General features: G+C 41.9%; 1 protein-coding gene across 1 annotated transcript; it reads left to right on the top strand.

The window, feature by feature from the left end:
* The first annotated feature begins 3,012 nt into the window (after positions 1-3,012).
* Positions 3,013-13,876, top strand: cbx6b (chromobox homolog 6b). Its single transcript, XM_063903131.1, has 5 exons — positions 3,013-3,985; positions 9,728-10,010; positions 10,429-10,670; positions 11,452-11,631; positions 12,774-13,876. The coding sequence occupies exons 1-5, from the start codon at positions 3,281-3,283 to the stop codon at positions 13,002-13,004; spliced, it is 1,641 nt and encodes a 546-aa protein (XP_063759201.1). The 5' UTR covers positions 3,013-3,280; the 3' UTR covers positions 13,005-13,876.
* Positions 13,877-15,746: the final 1,870 nt, after the last annotated feature.

Genomic DNA, 15,746 nt, shown 5'->3' with positions numbered 1-15,746 from the left:
TTCAGAAAGCTACTGCCTGTGCCGCAGGACCTCTTTTCACCCTCTGTCTGAAACCAGAGCCCAGTCTGCTCTGATTGGTTAGCAAGCCTACTCAGTTGTGATTGTCCAGCAGTGGCTCAGTCAGTAGGGGCTTGGACTGGGAATCGTAGGGTTGCCGATTCAAGTCCCCAAACAGACTTGAAATATCGAAAGTGGACTGCTACTTGGAGCACCCTTGAACAAGGCACCGGACACCTCCAATCCCCGCTGCACAGTAGCTGCCCACTGCTCCTAGTGCTAGGATGGGTTAAATGCAGAGGACACATTTCACTGTGTGTCTTCCGATTCTAATTGGTAAACCACTTCGAGAGTTCCTGCATGCATCACGTACAATGTGTTGGAGTTTTTGGGAACTTTGGGATCTTAGCCATTGCAGACCATTTACACCATTATAGCACACTATAGGAAAGGGAAAACCCAAACAAGCATAATAGGGCCCTGTGAGCGTTCAGGCTCACACCTGGGTTCCCAATGATGGAAGGACGACGGGTACTTTGAAACTAAATGGATATTTATTCCTGAACAGTACGTTCACAACGTTATTGGCGGCTAGTCGCTCTCGTCTGGCCTGGGAGGGGAGACAGTCATCACTCAGGACCCAGTCTACTGCAAAAGAGACCAGAACCAGGTTACGACCATGACTTTAATCAGTGCCTCATTACTTGATCCCGATCAGCTGTCTGGCCTCCGGATGAGCCACTCCTACCTCTCCAGCAGCCGGCGCCCTAACCACACCCTACCACACCCCTAACCACAGGCCCCTTTAAGTAAAATAAATAATAGGAATACTAAGTTAGAAGTATTGAAGTAAAAAGCTTACATAGGCAAAGTATTGTCAAAAACTGTATTATATTGGCAGCATTTCAATGTTACGAGATGTTAGATAACAAATACATTCTTTCATTTTGATATACTGTTACAGCGCAATTTATTCTGTAATATGTTCGTAAACTCTTAAGACTGCAAAGTAACTACGAGGTAAATGCTAAGGAGGAGTAAAGAATACATTGTTATCTTCGTATAGTGTTGTAGAAGTATAAAGTAGCATAACAAATCAACAAAATACTACTCAAAAGTAAAGAACAAGTATCCAAAACGTACTTTTTTCCAACACTGCAGACTATAAGGGGCTTTAGAAATACTGATCAATCTGCTGACACAGTGACCGTTGAACAGGTTATTGAATTAAAGCTGATAAAGGAGCAGCACACACTACAGAATAAATGCAACAGAAGAAGAAAACACAACAGTAACCCAAACAAATGTTTCTCTGTCACATTTCATTTTGCCTCCAAAGCTCATGAGAGGTTAAGTCTCTTACTTTCAAAGTCAATGGAAAAACAATGGCACCACATTTCCTGGTAGGAGCACTGTTTTTTATCTTTTTGAGTTACTGAGCAGCTCTGAAATCCCCTGGTATAGATTATGGATCAAATCCTGTGCAAAAAGTGCATTAACAAGATGAAAAATCCCCAACAAAGAAGAACTTTTAAAGCTCTCAAATCACTGCAACACGCAACAAAGAGGTCAAGGGTGACTTCAAAGATGAACTGAGCTTACTGTCCACAACTGGAGGCTTTTGTCAACATTAGATCAGCGTTGTGTTACGATCAGCAACTGAGGAGTCCAGAATGCTTCACCCACAGTGGACTTTTTAATGCACTTTATATCACATCTCAGATTCAGTGGACTAAAAATGTAATCCGCTGTAGTGTGGGACATTTTTGACATTTCAATGGAAGGAAAATAGGTTTTAATACTCAAGTGCATCGATTTAGGAAGCCCTATTTGTGTGTTTACATGTTCATCTTCCTGGAATACAGAGATAGAAACTATTTGAAGCTACAAGCATCATTAGGTGTTGTTCCGCAACCCACATTACTGCTGCTGCAAAGCTATTTACACCCGAGAAATGCCACTAGCGTCATTTTATGAACACAAATGCTTGCCGCTCAGACATCGTTCTTGTGTGATTCTGTTTTTGCATTTACTCTCGGCAGGCTCTCGTCTCCATCTCTGCAGGAGTACTTAACAATCCACTTTGCTATTCTAGTGTTCCTGTGAAGACCGAGGGCTGGAGCTATTTTCTGCTGCAGACATGTCTCACGATGTCTCAAGATGTCTCACGCCGTTGCCCCCTTCTCGCACATCTTATATGGGATCTTTCCTTTCGCCTGAGACTCTGGGAAGTCTTAGCTTAAATCCCCTTTAATACTCGTGTGAGAATGCACATCACACACTGATTTTATACAACTGGTGAAAAGTTTTCCCACACCTGTCTTCGTCTGTTTCTCTGCTCCTCTTTCTCTCTAATGCATGCTCATAAATGTATTTTTCATTACATGTGTTTGTGCACATCCAGATTAAAATGTATTTTTACAGGTGAGCATGGTTCAATGAAACCCGCTTATAGGGCTCACACACACACACACACACACACACACACACACACACACACACACTCCCTCTAGGGCCGTTATTCTGTCATCTCTGCTGCAGTAGAGCTGTGCTAAAGGGGGCCTTGAGGCTGACTTATGACCATGCTCACATCGCATTATAGTAGTCCTATGAGGTGTTGCTGAGCAAAAAATATTAAGCCGAAGGGAAAGGACATAACACTTTGTGATGATATAGAAAATCCACCTTGCGGAAATAGAAATCTCACAAAGAAGACCAAAATGTACCTTGTTTTTGGCGCTGTATGTGGAGTTTAACACATGTTGATATACAATCTGATGTGTTATTGAGAGTAATCGTGTCTTATTATAGAATAGGGTATTATCACAGATTGAATACTGCTGGAAAAGTTAGCTCTCGGCTACAGGAGGAAGATAAAATAGAGAAATGTGCTTATAACACTGCATGGCTCTCTCTCTCTCTCTCTCTTTTACTCACTAACCCCTCACCCCCTCCCCCATTCTGCTTCAGTATTAACAGGCTGTATTTCTGCCTGAATACTGAGGACATGCGCGCTGAATGGGGGGAGGAGGTGTACCAGAGTCTGTCTGCTTCTCATGTTTTCTGTTGACTCAATTATGGTGCAGATCTCTTATTTTCTAATCATCTGTTCTTGAGGGAAAAAGTAAAGGTTTTTTTTTCCACATTTAGAGACATGCTTATAATTTGAGACTTTGGAGCTTTTTTTCAGTTTGAGTCTTTATTATTATTATTAGATTTTTTCTAATAATCGATCTCCCCCGCCGCAAACCTGAAGTTCATCGTTATTATTTTAGCCGCCGGGATGGTGGCCTTCATCGGAGCGGTTATCTGCATCATCGCAGCTGTCCACACCGGATCCTCCAGGGCTGCCGCGGCTCAACAGAGACCCCCGGCCGACAACCACTCTCTGTATCCGGACGCGCAGAGCCCGGGTGGTTCGGGCTCTGTGGCTCGGCCCGGATCTCTTGGAGCTCTCCATGGTTCTGAAACACCCGATTCAGAAGCACCCACATTCAATATTGGGATAGGTGGGCTGGACGGGGTCAGTGGACTCACCGGACACGACCCCACGGTGAGTCGACTCATCTGTACACCGATACCAGCTGGAGAGTGCAACCCGAAAAACTTTCAGCAACAAGCGGACGACCCGTCGCTGTACGCCGGGGAAGACTGGGGGTATCTTCGCACCACCGCAGAGGAGCTCCGGCAGACCGTGCTGCAGCAGAAGGACCAGATACTGACGGACCAGAGGACCATCCGGGAGCTGACGGGGAAACTGTCCGAGTGTGAGAAGGGGTTGGACGGCAAGAGCAGCGCGGAGAGACGAAGCAGCGCTGCGGGGCTGTGGGGGGGCAAAGGCACCGCGGAGGAGACTCACCTGGAGCGAATCATGGTGCGGGACAGCCCGGGTTCGACACCTGAGAGCGTCCACCTGCTCACCGTGAGGGCTGTGGATGAATTGGAGCAGGCAATCAATCAGCTCAAAGACCGCATAGAGAAACTGGAGGTATGTGAAGTAAATCAGCCCTTTATAAATCCCCTCCTGTATGCAGATAGAAAAAAAGCAGTGTTCATTTCCACATAGATTCAAAGGCTTTATTGTCATATGCACAGTAGCGACAGGGTATTTATGGCAATGAAAAGCGTAAGTCCCAGGCTGCTGCAACAATGCAACATAAATAAGACATAAAACCAATTAAAAAACACTCCAAATAGTGTAAGAAGACAGAGTAGAAGTAGAATAGTGCAGGATTATGTTGCAAGACCAGTGTGCAATGCAGGAGCATTATTCACATGGTGTTTCGTGATATGCGCTTTTATTGTTTTAAAACCTGAACTGTAGCTACATTTCACTCTAATATCTGATCATCTGTGTAGATATCTGGCTCTACACGTCTCTTATTCACTCTTAGTACCTTTTAGGATTCATGGACATGCATAATTGTTTTTTAAAAGGCAAGGGTTTCAATTTTGAATGAGAACGAGTGAGTTATCCAAAAGATCTATGATATGTTGGCAGCCAGACTCCCTTTCCTTTTTGACAGCATACTTACTGTGAATTGTAATCAATTCGAACTGCTATTGATGTTAAATGTTGAAATCATCAACAGATAGTGATCTAAGTTTTACTGCCTTTAATTATGCATCTAACGATTGGTTTGACGAGCGTGCTTCAGTAGATTTTCACTCCAAGAAAACAGACTGTGATTTAGAATGAAAAGGAAGACAGATGAAGGTTAACAGAGAGAGTTAAGTGGGAGATAAGAGGGGGAGGATGGCTGAGGGTACATGAGGATAAAGGTAAGGGGGGAGGAGAAGAGAGTAAAGCAGAGTAACATGAAACCCTCACCAGGATCTGATCATGTATAACCTCATTTTCGGCCAAAGAAATCACATACATAATTCATGAGCTGCCTATATTCGTAGAGATCGCAGACATAGCTGCAGTTGTACTCCTCACTGTGTGGCTGTGTATGTAGGACACGTCGTCGCCACTCTCAGATAAAATCCCCAAGAATGCTTAAGGGTTGAATTATAATCACACTGTTTTTCAGGAACACACTTCTCTTTTACAGGGTGCGATTTACACGGATTTTCAAGGTCTCTGGGTGACATGTAGTTGAACCTAAAAGACAATACTCCAGTGTGTGCTTCTATTTACGGGGTATTCTTAGCCTTACTGTATTTCATTAACACTGGTGGGATGTTTACTTCCAATGTGTACTGGTAAACGAAGAAGAAAAAGTACACATCTGGGGATACAGTTAGGTCAGATAAGTGGGTTAAATGTTCATCTGTTTTCTCCACAACCCTTAGCATTCAGTCTTAGGCTTTAAGACGGTATATGTAGAGAGAACAACTTTAAGGAATATTTTTGGGAAATATGCATCCTGCTTCCAGGCAGATGAGATCATTCATACAACTCTCATACCTGTCCATTCAGTGTACAGCTATATAGTTAGCCTAGCTTAGCAGACTGTAAACATGGAAAAACGGCTGGCCTGGCTCTGTCTGAGGGTAAACAAATCCTAGTACGTCTTATTTTCACTCATTTGTGAGTGGGACTTACTAGGCACCCCTTGAATATACATCCTGCTTCGAGGCAGATTGCAATTTAATTGAAAAATGTGCTCAATATTGCAAGGATTATATTTTTCCCTCAACCCCGACTAATATAACACGTAGTATTGTATTCGCACAAATTGCACGTGATAGGATAAGGGGCGGGACATCTCTAAGCAGTTGGCCAATCACATCCGGAGCCGTCCAGCTAACCAGTCAGAGCAGACTGGGCTCTGGTTCAGACAGAGGGTGAAAAAAGGTGCTGCAGAACAGGCAGTATGAGAAACATAAAGAGCTTTTTGAACATTAAAGCATGGAGACATGTCCCAGGAGAGACACACAGTACAAATATGAACCTGAAAGTTAGCATTAAGGACGAAACATAACATTAACCACAGCATCAGCCCCTCGTTGTATCCCTGGCTGTGATGTAATGTCTCACCATAATGAATTATTCATTGGGTGTAATAACCTTTCCTTGAATGCAACAGACCTAATGTGGAGATGTATTGCTGTAGTAGTAGTAAATACAACATATCACCAGAATGAAATATGTATTTTAACAGTACTTTACATTATGTTCCTATAAAACCCAAACAAGGAACCTCTTTTCATGCTCTGTCTCCAGTTCGATCCTATACTAGCTTCCCTTTATGCAGACTTAAGGCAAAGAAGGGGAAATGGTGACAAATGGTGTGAGTGGCTGTAATGATTTTCCATTTCTATTCCATTACATTTGGTACCACATCTCTGATAGCAGTATGAGCAGTTATGCTTTTTTCTTCCTGCAACATCAGTAAGATTTCCATCATATCCAGAGTCTTAATGATCGTAAGTGCTCTGTGATGTCATGCTGATCCAGCTCGAGAGTGGAGATTTTTAGCACTGTGATTTACCTTCAGTAGGCTTGAGGCTGTATTTTGAATCAGTGTGAGGAGTCATGTCTTCTAGCCTGTTATGTGGCTTTTTTATTCCAAATATAAAAAATACATGGGTTTGTTTTGAAGAAGGCCGGTAGGATAATAAAGGACCCCCATCACCCCAGCAACAATCTGTTCTGTCTAGCAGACGGTACCGCAGCATCCGGACCAAGACCACCAGACTCAGGGACAGTTTTATACCACAGGCTATAAGACTGCTGAACTCCTGAGCTCTGTGAATGTCTACTCACATCTGTTTATAGTACACACATACATATATATATATTATACACATCATACGTAATATATGCATCTGCCCATACCTCCTCATTCAACAGAGTAAAGTATTTAAATACTCTCAATGTATTCCACATATGTATATATTTCACATCCTCAAATCTTTATTGTTGTTATTGTAAATATTCTTCTCTCTTTTTGCACTATTTTATTTATCTTATTTGCACCATGAATGTTGAGTTGTTGGAGGAGCATGGGACATAAGATTTTCATTGCCAACATATACGTTGTATCTGCTGTGCATATGACCAATCAAACACTGAAACCTTTTCATGCAGTAGTTTAACATTAGGCCTATTCAAAAAAGGCAGCATTGATGGTACGTTAAATCTGCCTTACATAGCAAAAAAATACATGCACTCACTTTGAAAGCTTGTCTAGTCAGAATGCGAATGAAAGGATCCGAAAGATCTACAGTCTATAAATCACTGCATTTACTCATTTGCAATTTTTCGCAAATTCTCAGCTTTTTAACATTTACATAAAATAAGTTTGTAGGAAAAAGAAAAGGAGAATCCGCGCCGGGGTTAGCACCATATGGGCTCTGAAAGTTTGACCTTTATGCATCTCTAATCCTGAAATGTTTTATTTTATTTTGACCCGTTCTGCCGACACGTAAGCTCCATTGAATTTGCCCCAGAATTGTGGCTTTCTGAGCTAAAATTAGAGTTTTTGTTGAGCATCTGAAATACATCAACACCATGACATGACAATATAAATATGCAACTGTAGCATGCTCACAATGATAATGCTAACATGCTGATGTTTATTATTTTGTATATCATACTCTCCAACTTAGTGTGTTAGTATGGTAATGTGGCTAATTTCCTCCCAATTCCCGAATCGATGAACGATAGCGCTTTCTATTTATAGCATGTCAACAACTAATTGATCCAAGCCAATCCAAATTGTTCAAATGATCCAACAGCCAATCCTGTTGCAGGAGAAGACAATGAACAACAAAGACTAACACAATGTTTCTAACCTGCTGATGGCGGGAAATCAAAGGAAAATCAACCAAATCTTTATCATTATCATACTTAATAATAATAATGATAACACAAGAGGCAAGCATATGACCAAGTTAACGTGGATGTGTTGGTATAAAGTACTCTATTTCATGTCTTAAGACCAGTAGAGATGCTTGAAACACCCTTATAATAAATCAAGTTTTGTATGTACACAGGTATTTGCAATATTTCTATAGAAAAGTTTGACATCTGCAGGAGTAAATACCTGCCTCGAAGGCCGACCCCAGGCTCCATAACAGAACTGTCAGATATATGTGAGAGTACATCACTCATCATTCCGAGACCCAGGAAAGCTAAAGCATCGTAGTGCGCCCTCCACACTGCAGCAAGGTGCACACAGATCATTTTGGGTTCAATAATTCAAGCATTTTTGGTGTTGATTTTACCACAAAATGGAGCTGATCCTCAGGATAAAAGCTGGAAAATCCCATCCCGTATGTCCTTAGTTTATCTGTATCATCTCATATAATAAAGGTGGAAGCTGCACACTGTGTGGCTTTCTGTGTTGCTCTGGACTGCAGGTGTACTGAATATGTTTTCTGTAATGACTCCCTTGAGGAGAGTATGTATTTCTACACCATGAAAAATGGTTCTCAGTGGATATACTGGACCACGCAGGTTTTAGGAATCTTGCAGCGTCTGTATTTCCCACAATCCTCCCTTCGGGTGTTTATTTCAGTGAACTATTACCCTTGAGCCCAGAAAGAAAATGTGTTGTTGACTGAAATAGTTGATTGTTTTTGCTTTTTTTTGTACCCTAACTTTATGTGTATGCTTTAAAGTACAAACCCAGCTTCAGTGTATGCCAGAAGTTCCAGAGCGTTGGGAAAACGTCAACAAATAAAACCTAAAATAAAACAGAAGCAATTCAAGCAATGTAGCCAAAGCTACCATGTTGTAGCTGAACTGTGGTTAGCTTTGAGATTCAATAAGTTAAAACAACTAAAGAAATACTTTTACCTTTTTGGAAATATGCTTGTTTGATTTCTTGCTATAGGTGGGGAAGATTCACTCATATCTGTCCTCTCAGTACTCTACGCTAAAGCTATAGTATCAAGTTAGCCTAGTTTAGCTTAGCATAAAACTGGAAACCGCTAGCCTGGCTCGGTCCAAAGGTAACAAACTCCCCCTAATGCCTTGTCTAAAGTTCACTAATTAGCACATTATACCTAATTTGAGTAACACAAAGACCAAATGTATTTTTAAAGGATAAGTCTGATAATGATTTAGCTTCTGGGGGCGACGGCTAACATTTTGGGAGTTCCAGATTAGCTATCAGCTATACAGGCCTGGACTTTCTCCTCCTGCTAGCATCTTGAGACAATAGCTCGCAAAAAAAATGGAAATGGTTTAAGTATGGACGCTGATTGCATTTTGCACGAAGCGTTTAGCATACTTAGCTTTCCGCACGGAGTGTTTAACAGCATGCAACCAAAACACACTAAAAGGATTCAGTCAATCCTACCCAGACTGAAAAGGAAAAGCAAACTAAAACGCTTCTTGTCCCATCGCTTACAGAAACATTTATAAAGATTAGGAAACAGCAATTGGTGTTTTATGGGGAGTTGTTTGCATGAGTTTTTCTTGGGAAGTACCTGGCAACCTTCACCCAGCAGAAAAAAGTCCTTGAAGTAATGTTGAACTATCCTTTAAGGACCAAACATTTCCTACAGCATAATGAAACCTGTTTAAATCAGCTCCTAGTTGTTTCCCCAGGCGTGATGTAATGTCCCAGCGAAATCAATTATTAATCAGGTGTAATAACTTTCTTCACATGGGCACGCAACCAACCTAAAGTGGAGACTATATATACTAACGCACTATATTACCAGAACTTTAGAAGTGTTTAAACATCACAGAAAGTGCAAAGGGTACAATATGTTCACATAAACCCCACTCTCTGAACCAGTTTTTAACCACGGTGTCCCTCCTCTGCAGGCAGACATTGGCCCATTTACTCACAACCAGACGGACAGCACCACCTCAGGAGCGCCAGAAGAAGGCGTGACGACCGGCGGCCAAGAAAGGTTGGCTGATCCGGGGCACAGAGCTGGCGCCGAGAGGCCCTGGAGGATGGAAGACTTGGAAGGTGAGCTGGAAAGAAAGGTGGAGCTGCTGGAGAAAGAGAAAAGAACCCTGAGGCTGGAAACAGAGAAACACAGAGAAGAAATCGACCACGGCATTAATAAACTACACCACCGAATCTCAGGACTGGAGGGAGGTAGGAATTACCACACAGGAGGAGAAGACAGATGTTATCACAATGTGTGTGTTTGATTTAATGGGTAAACGGAAATGAAATTATAGGGAATTTGATGAATCACGTCTTGCATGACCACTGAAGTCGGTAATGATGAGAAAGAATGTTCTGTGAAAGTTACCTCGGATGATTCAGTTTTGTATGACTGTTAATCAAATCAAGCCATGGGGTTTCTTCGTGATGAATAAATCATGTTCAAAAAGATCAGAAAGACTCTGAAATCAATCGCCAGCTTGAAAAAGACAGATCCGATGTTTTGATGTGAAAAAGTAGAGCTTCTGTCGATGAGAAAAGCAGGAAATCTATTTGATCCTCTTGACAGATAGAACTGATTTCTGCTTTCACTCTCTTCCACTTATGTTGTTTCCGCGCTCTACAGGTGTCTCAGGGCATTCTTTCCCAGAGGGATACAGGCTGTCCTTTCCGACTCGGACGAACTACATGTACGCTGTTGTGAAACACTCCATCCCAGCGCTGCGGGCTTTAACCATGTGCCTGTGGCTGCGGCCCGCGGAGGGAGGGATCGGGACGCCTCTGTCTTACGCTGTTTCCGAACAACCCAATGAACTGGTGCTGCTGCAAGGCCTGCACACCCCCGCTGAGCTGCTCATCAATGATAAGGTATTGACACTGAGCGTCCACTGTGTATCTAAACTGATGCAACAGTTTTAACATGTTTCTTCACTTTCTTTCAAAGGTAGAGATACATACTCATATTGGTCAAGTCAGTATGCAGCTACAGCCAGCACCAAGTAAACAGCTACCCTTGCTCTATTTAAGGGCAACACAAATTCAATGCCTTGTTTTGTTTAAAAACGTCCCAGTTTGGGATTAATAAAGTACTTCTCATCTTATCTTATCTTATTATGTGCAAAGACATATGTCAAAACATCACTACATGCATTTCCCCAGGGAAAGTTTGTAAACGGACAATCAAGAAAACTTAGCCACCTAGCCTCCCAGGGGAACGACCATCATTTTGCGGGTTCCAGTGTAGCTAGAGAAGGAATATCAAATGACACATAACTAGAACACATCATATGGAGGAGCATATTTATCAGACGAGTTCAATAGCTTCATTCTTATGTTTGAATTGCAAACCACATTGAGAGCACTGCAGGGTAATGAAATGCAGCGCTGTGCTTCAGGTATGGTTTAATGAATTCACTATGGTAATAGATTCCTAGGGGAAAAGTTCTGTGTCCTTGAAGGTAGCAGGATGTCTTTGGGACTGCTGGAATATATCATGCAGCTGAAGAAATACGAGACAAATAAGATGTTGGAGGACTGTTTAGCCTGATGACATCTCTTACCTACAATTCTGTGGTGTGTGTGTGTGTGTGTGTGTGTGTGTGTGTGTGTGTGTGTGTGTGCTTTATGTGAACTGCTCTTTGGTTCCTAGGTGGTGCAGTTGCCTCTTAACCTCTCTAAAGGCAGCTGGCAGCACATCTGTGTGACATGGAGCCAAAAGGGAGGAGCCTGGCAGGCCTACCAGGGGGGAAAGCTGAGGGGCGAAGGTCACGGACTGGCAGCGGGACATCACATCAAACCTGGAGGAGTGCTCATACTCGGGCAGGAGCAAGTAAGTGCATGAATGAGGAAAAGAGTTACATGATTTCTCGCAAAGAAATCAAATTTGGTATCCCCTTAGGGTACTGCTGACTACAGCACTGCAAGCAAACAGTAAAATAGCCTGTGCAGCTGCAAGGCTATTCATTTACTGACTTCTCCACAAGGCGTAGATAAAGGTAGTAAATAAATAAAAACACTTTGAGAGCCTTGGAGAAAGACACAGTAAATCTACAAATTCAATTTAGTTTGGAGTACGCTGCTAACCAGAGAGATAAGGTGTGTGTGTGTGTGTGTGTGTGTGTGTGTGTGTGTGTGTGTGTGTGTGTGTGTGTGTGTGTGTGTGTGTGTGTGTGTGTGTGTGTGTGTGTGTGTGTGTGTGTGTGTGTGTGTGTGTGTGTGTGTGTGTGTGTGTGTGTGTGTGTGTGTGAGAGGTAATATTCAAAAGCTGCATTCCCACTGCATGGTATGGCTTTGCTCCACTCAACTCAAGTAACTTTTAACTACCAGGCTGTACTTTCTTTTATTTAGTTCTACACTGCGGATAGCACACAATCATTGTGAGTGATATTTTTAGATTAACGCCCTTGCTTCGCCTTTTAAATCTGCCTTCAAGCAACGCTCACTGGATCCTTTTATCAACAACCAAACAGAGAAAGGTTTTGCCAACACAGCGTAGTATTCTGTAGGAATGTGGGCTGGATTTTTTTAGAAACAGGTCAAATAAATAATTGTGGATGACTTTTAAGATTGCATTTTTGTGCAAGGTGTCCCGTGTCCCGCTAGATTTTATCTTGGCCCAATCAGTGGTCTGTTGTGTTTTTACTTTACCTCCTAGAAGGCCTATGAACTCAGCTTGGATCCTTCAAAAAAAGGACCAAGTACTGTCCATAACTTTTGCTAATGGCCAACAAAAAAGAGCGGGTCAAGTCGAGTAGAGCAGTGCGGTACAATGCAGTAGATATTCAACATTAATCCAGCAGTCTTGCATTCAAGTCACTTTTTTCACATCTCATTCATCTTCCTGCAAGAATGAACACAGTCGAGCTCTACACAACAAAACCGTTGAAGCTGAGCCGCTGTGTGTATGAAAGTAAAAGAGTTTTTTCAAACACATCCTTTCAGTGATCCGTCTTCTCTCCTTTTTCTCTCAAGGATTCCCTAGGTGGAGGTTTTGACTCATCCCAGGCCCTGGTTGGAGAGCTATCCCAGGTGGGTCTTTGGGACCGGGTTCTGTCTTCCAACCAGGTGGCTAGCTTGGCCCGCTGTGGCAGAGTAACCCAGGGCAGTGTGGCCCCCTGGACCGAGAGCGGAGTTGAGGTTTACGGTGGAGCAACGAAGGACCCGGGGGAGCCTTGTAGTAAACACAACAGGAGCTCTCAATGACCATAGGGGGAATGGGAAGTGAAGGGAGGGGTAGAGTTGTAGTTGGGGGGGAGTTTTTAAACATCTCTGTGGCATGGACTGACATCGTAAATCGAAAATGTAAGTTGAGGCGATGCAGTTACTTTACCACACTTCTAGCAACCACACCTAAGGCAATCAGTGAGCTCCACTGGAAAATGTGTGCAATACGAGATGAGATTTGTCATAAATATAGCTGTATTTTTGTTTGGACTATTCACCATAACTTAAAAATTCAAATATGATGTATATATTGTAATAGATTTGTCTCGAGATTCAGGCGACACTAAACTCTATTTGGTTATTTGTCGTAGCTCATCAAAGCTAGCAGCAAGCCATGAATGTTGATGCTAATATGTGACTACAAGCAAACAATTCAACCTTCTGTTAGCTATGAATCAGTGATTCATGTGTAAGCAATGACACAGTGAATGTTTGCCTACCAATAATAGTATGCTAGCTAACAGACTGTCACTTTATCAACTTTAAAGGAATTGTTAAGCATTTTGCTCAGCTAGCAGACAAATCAGTAAGCACAAATGTGAATATCAAGATTTGAATGCCAGCACACAATTGAACCTTCTGCTAGCTATGAATCAGTGGTGAACGTGCAATGATGCAATGATAGTTTAGCTTACCAAAACTAGCATGTTAGCTACCTTACCAACTGTCAATATCTTACCTTTTAAAGATATTTTTCAACTTAATACCATTCTCATGTCTGTACAGTGAATATTAAGCTATCGTCAGCAGCTGGCTAACTTAGCTTAGCATCTTTATGCTACGGGTAACTGCTCGTGCTAGCTTCATACTTAGTGCGTATTCATGGGAGTGTTATCATACTTCTTATCAAACGTCAGAAAGAAAGCAAACACGAGTTATTCCCAAAATGTTTTTCTTTGAGATTAGAAGAGATGTTGTCATTTATCTGTGCATAAATGACCACTTGTAAGAGCTGCTGACCTCGACTATGGATGCTAGAAGTTATGTAAAGCCAGCTGAAGTCCCTCTAGGAGTGCAGCAAGGTCGTAGTTGAGTTAAATAAGGGCTCCGACAGATTTAGAGACGGGGTCGGTACTGTAAAGTGATGAGAAGTGTTGGAGAATGTTGAGTACTGAGGAGAAGATGAGGAAAAGGAAAGGAAAGAAGAGATAGATGTGACACTTTTAAGGAGTGATGTTACATTGTTTTCACCTCTGCATGATGTATTCATATACTGTCTTGCCACTGCACTGTGCAGCTCACAAGTTTCACAAAAGAATACAGTGCCTCCTGCATCCATTGCTGGTGGGTGGCTGTCTTTGTGTTTTTCTATAAAGGCCTGAAGCCAAACATAGAACATAAAAGGTCTTGTTCCCTAAGGAAAATCAACACCACTGGCTGAATGTTATTCTTTTCTGGGGGCATTACACACATTTTTGACAAGCCCCATTTATGTCATTCTTACAACGTCTAGCGTTATGTTGAAGCACAGTTTTTGTTATTTTAAGGGGACATTTTTAGGGTTCATACTTGTATTTTGGGTTTCTAGTAGAACATACTTGCTTTAAAGATTTTTCAAACTGTCCTGAAGAAGCCACGTCAGCTCTGATTAGCTCGCACGAAAAACATGGCCCACCTGTGTGATGAGATACTCAGATGGAGGGTGGTATACTTTAACGAGCCCGCATGTGACATAGGAAGGGGAGACAAATGTTAATCGCTTGTTTAATGACATTTTACGGCCTGTATAAAAATCTGACGGTGGTGTCTCATTATATCCCTTGTCTTGGTCGGCATTCCAGATGTACGTGCACAAGCCCTTAAAGACATGAGAGATTCATGGTCTTGAATGCAACCTTGAAACATACTTAACATATACTTATATTATTTTCAATTTGACATAATGTGCAATCAACATTTCAATGGTTTTGGTATGGACTGTTTTATTTTTGCAATACTTTACATGCAATCTCTCAATAATGTGGTTTATTTAACAACCGCTTACTCTTCCAACATTCCTACGTTCATGCACGTGCAAAACCGACGCTATCTATAGAGAGGTAAGTGGAGAGTCACAGTTCGACACGTAACCAAGGGAGACAACAACCCTGGTGGGAGAAAAACAGATTGTTCATTTCACACTTCCTCAAACACTGGCTCTCCTTAGCATAAAATAATCCTTAGTGGAAAGTGCCTGTCAGGGTGTTTGTACCCGTGTACAAAAAGAAAACACATCTCATTTATTATTCCGTCGGATAATTTCGCTGCGAGGTGAACTTGAGCTAATTAAGCATCAGTGTTTCTGTGAATCCTCTGGTGGATTTTTAAGAGTTATTGATGAGACATTTGAAAACACAGGACTTCAGTGCGGTGCCGCCGAGCTGTTGCTAAATCAGGTCAAAATCATCTTGCTGTGCCTACCAGTGTCTTTGAAGAGTCCTCTCAGTCTGCAGTGTTGTTAATATTATTCTGCCTGGTGTCTGTTCAGCTCCTGTAAGAGCTTTTCTTTGAGCTTTTTTTTAATAGTGGTGTGAAATTATTCTGTTTATTGGAATTGAAAGCTTTTTAACTCAAAGAAGTATTGGCAATGTTTTCTTACATGACACGTTTTTTTTCACCGTATGCATTGTTTTATTCTCATGTTGTTGTTTGTATAGATACTGTATGTCCATGTGTTGTATGGTGTTGTATTGTTCTGCATATGTGCCGTGTACAAACCTCAAATCTTTATTAAAGTCTTAA

This window comes from Eleginops maclovinus, chromosome 16 (assembly GCF_036324505.1).
Source record: "Eleginops maclovinus isolate JMC-PN-2008 ecotype Puerto Natales chromosome 16, JC_Emac_rtc_rv5, whole genome shotgun sequence".
Taxonomy (NCBI): Eukaryota; Metazoa; Chordata; class Actinopteri; order Perciformes; family Eleginopidae; genus Eleginops; species Eleginops maclovinus.
Note: the sequence above shows the minus strand (reverse complement) of the source record. Positions and strands in the feature narration are given on the sequence as shown.

Excerpts from the sequence above, each read along its gene's own strand:
- cbx6b (XM_063903131.1), top strand. The coding sequence starts at position 3,281 with ATGGTGGCCTTCATCGGAGCGGTTATCTGCATCATCGCAGCTGTCCAC. Across the intron at positions 3,986-9,727 it reads ACCGCATAGAGAAACTGGAG|GCAGACATTGGCCCATTTAC; the intron begins GTATGTGAAGTA and ends CCTCCTCTGCAG. Across the intron at positions 11,632-12,773 it reads TCATACTCGGGCAGGAGCAA|GATTCCCTAGGTGGAGGTTT; the intron begins GTAAGTGCATGA and ends TTTTCTCTCAAG.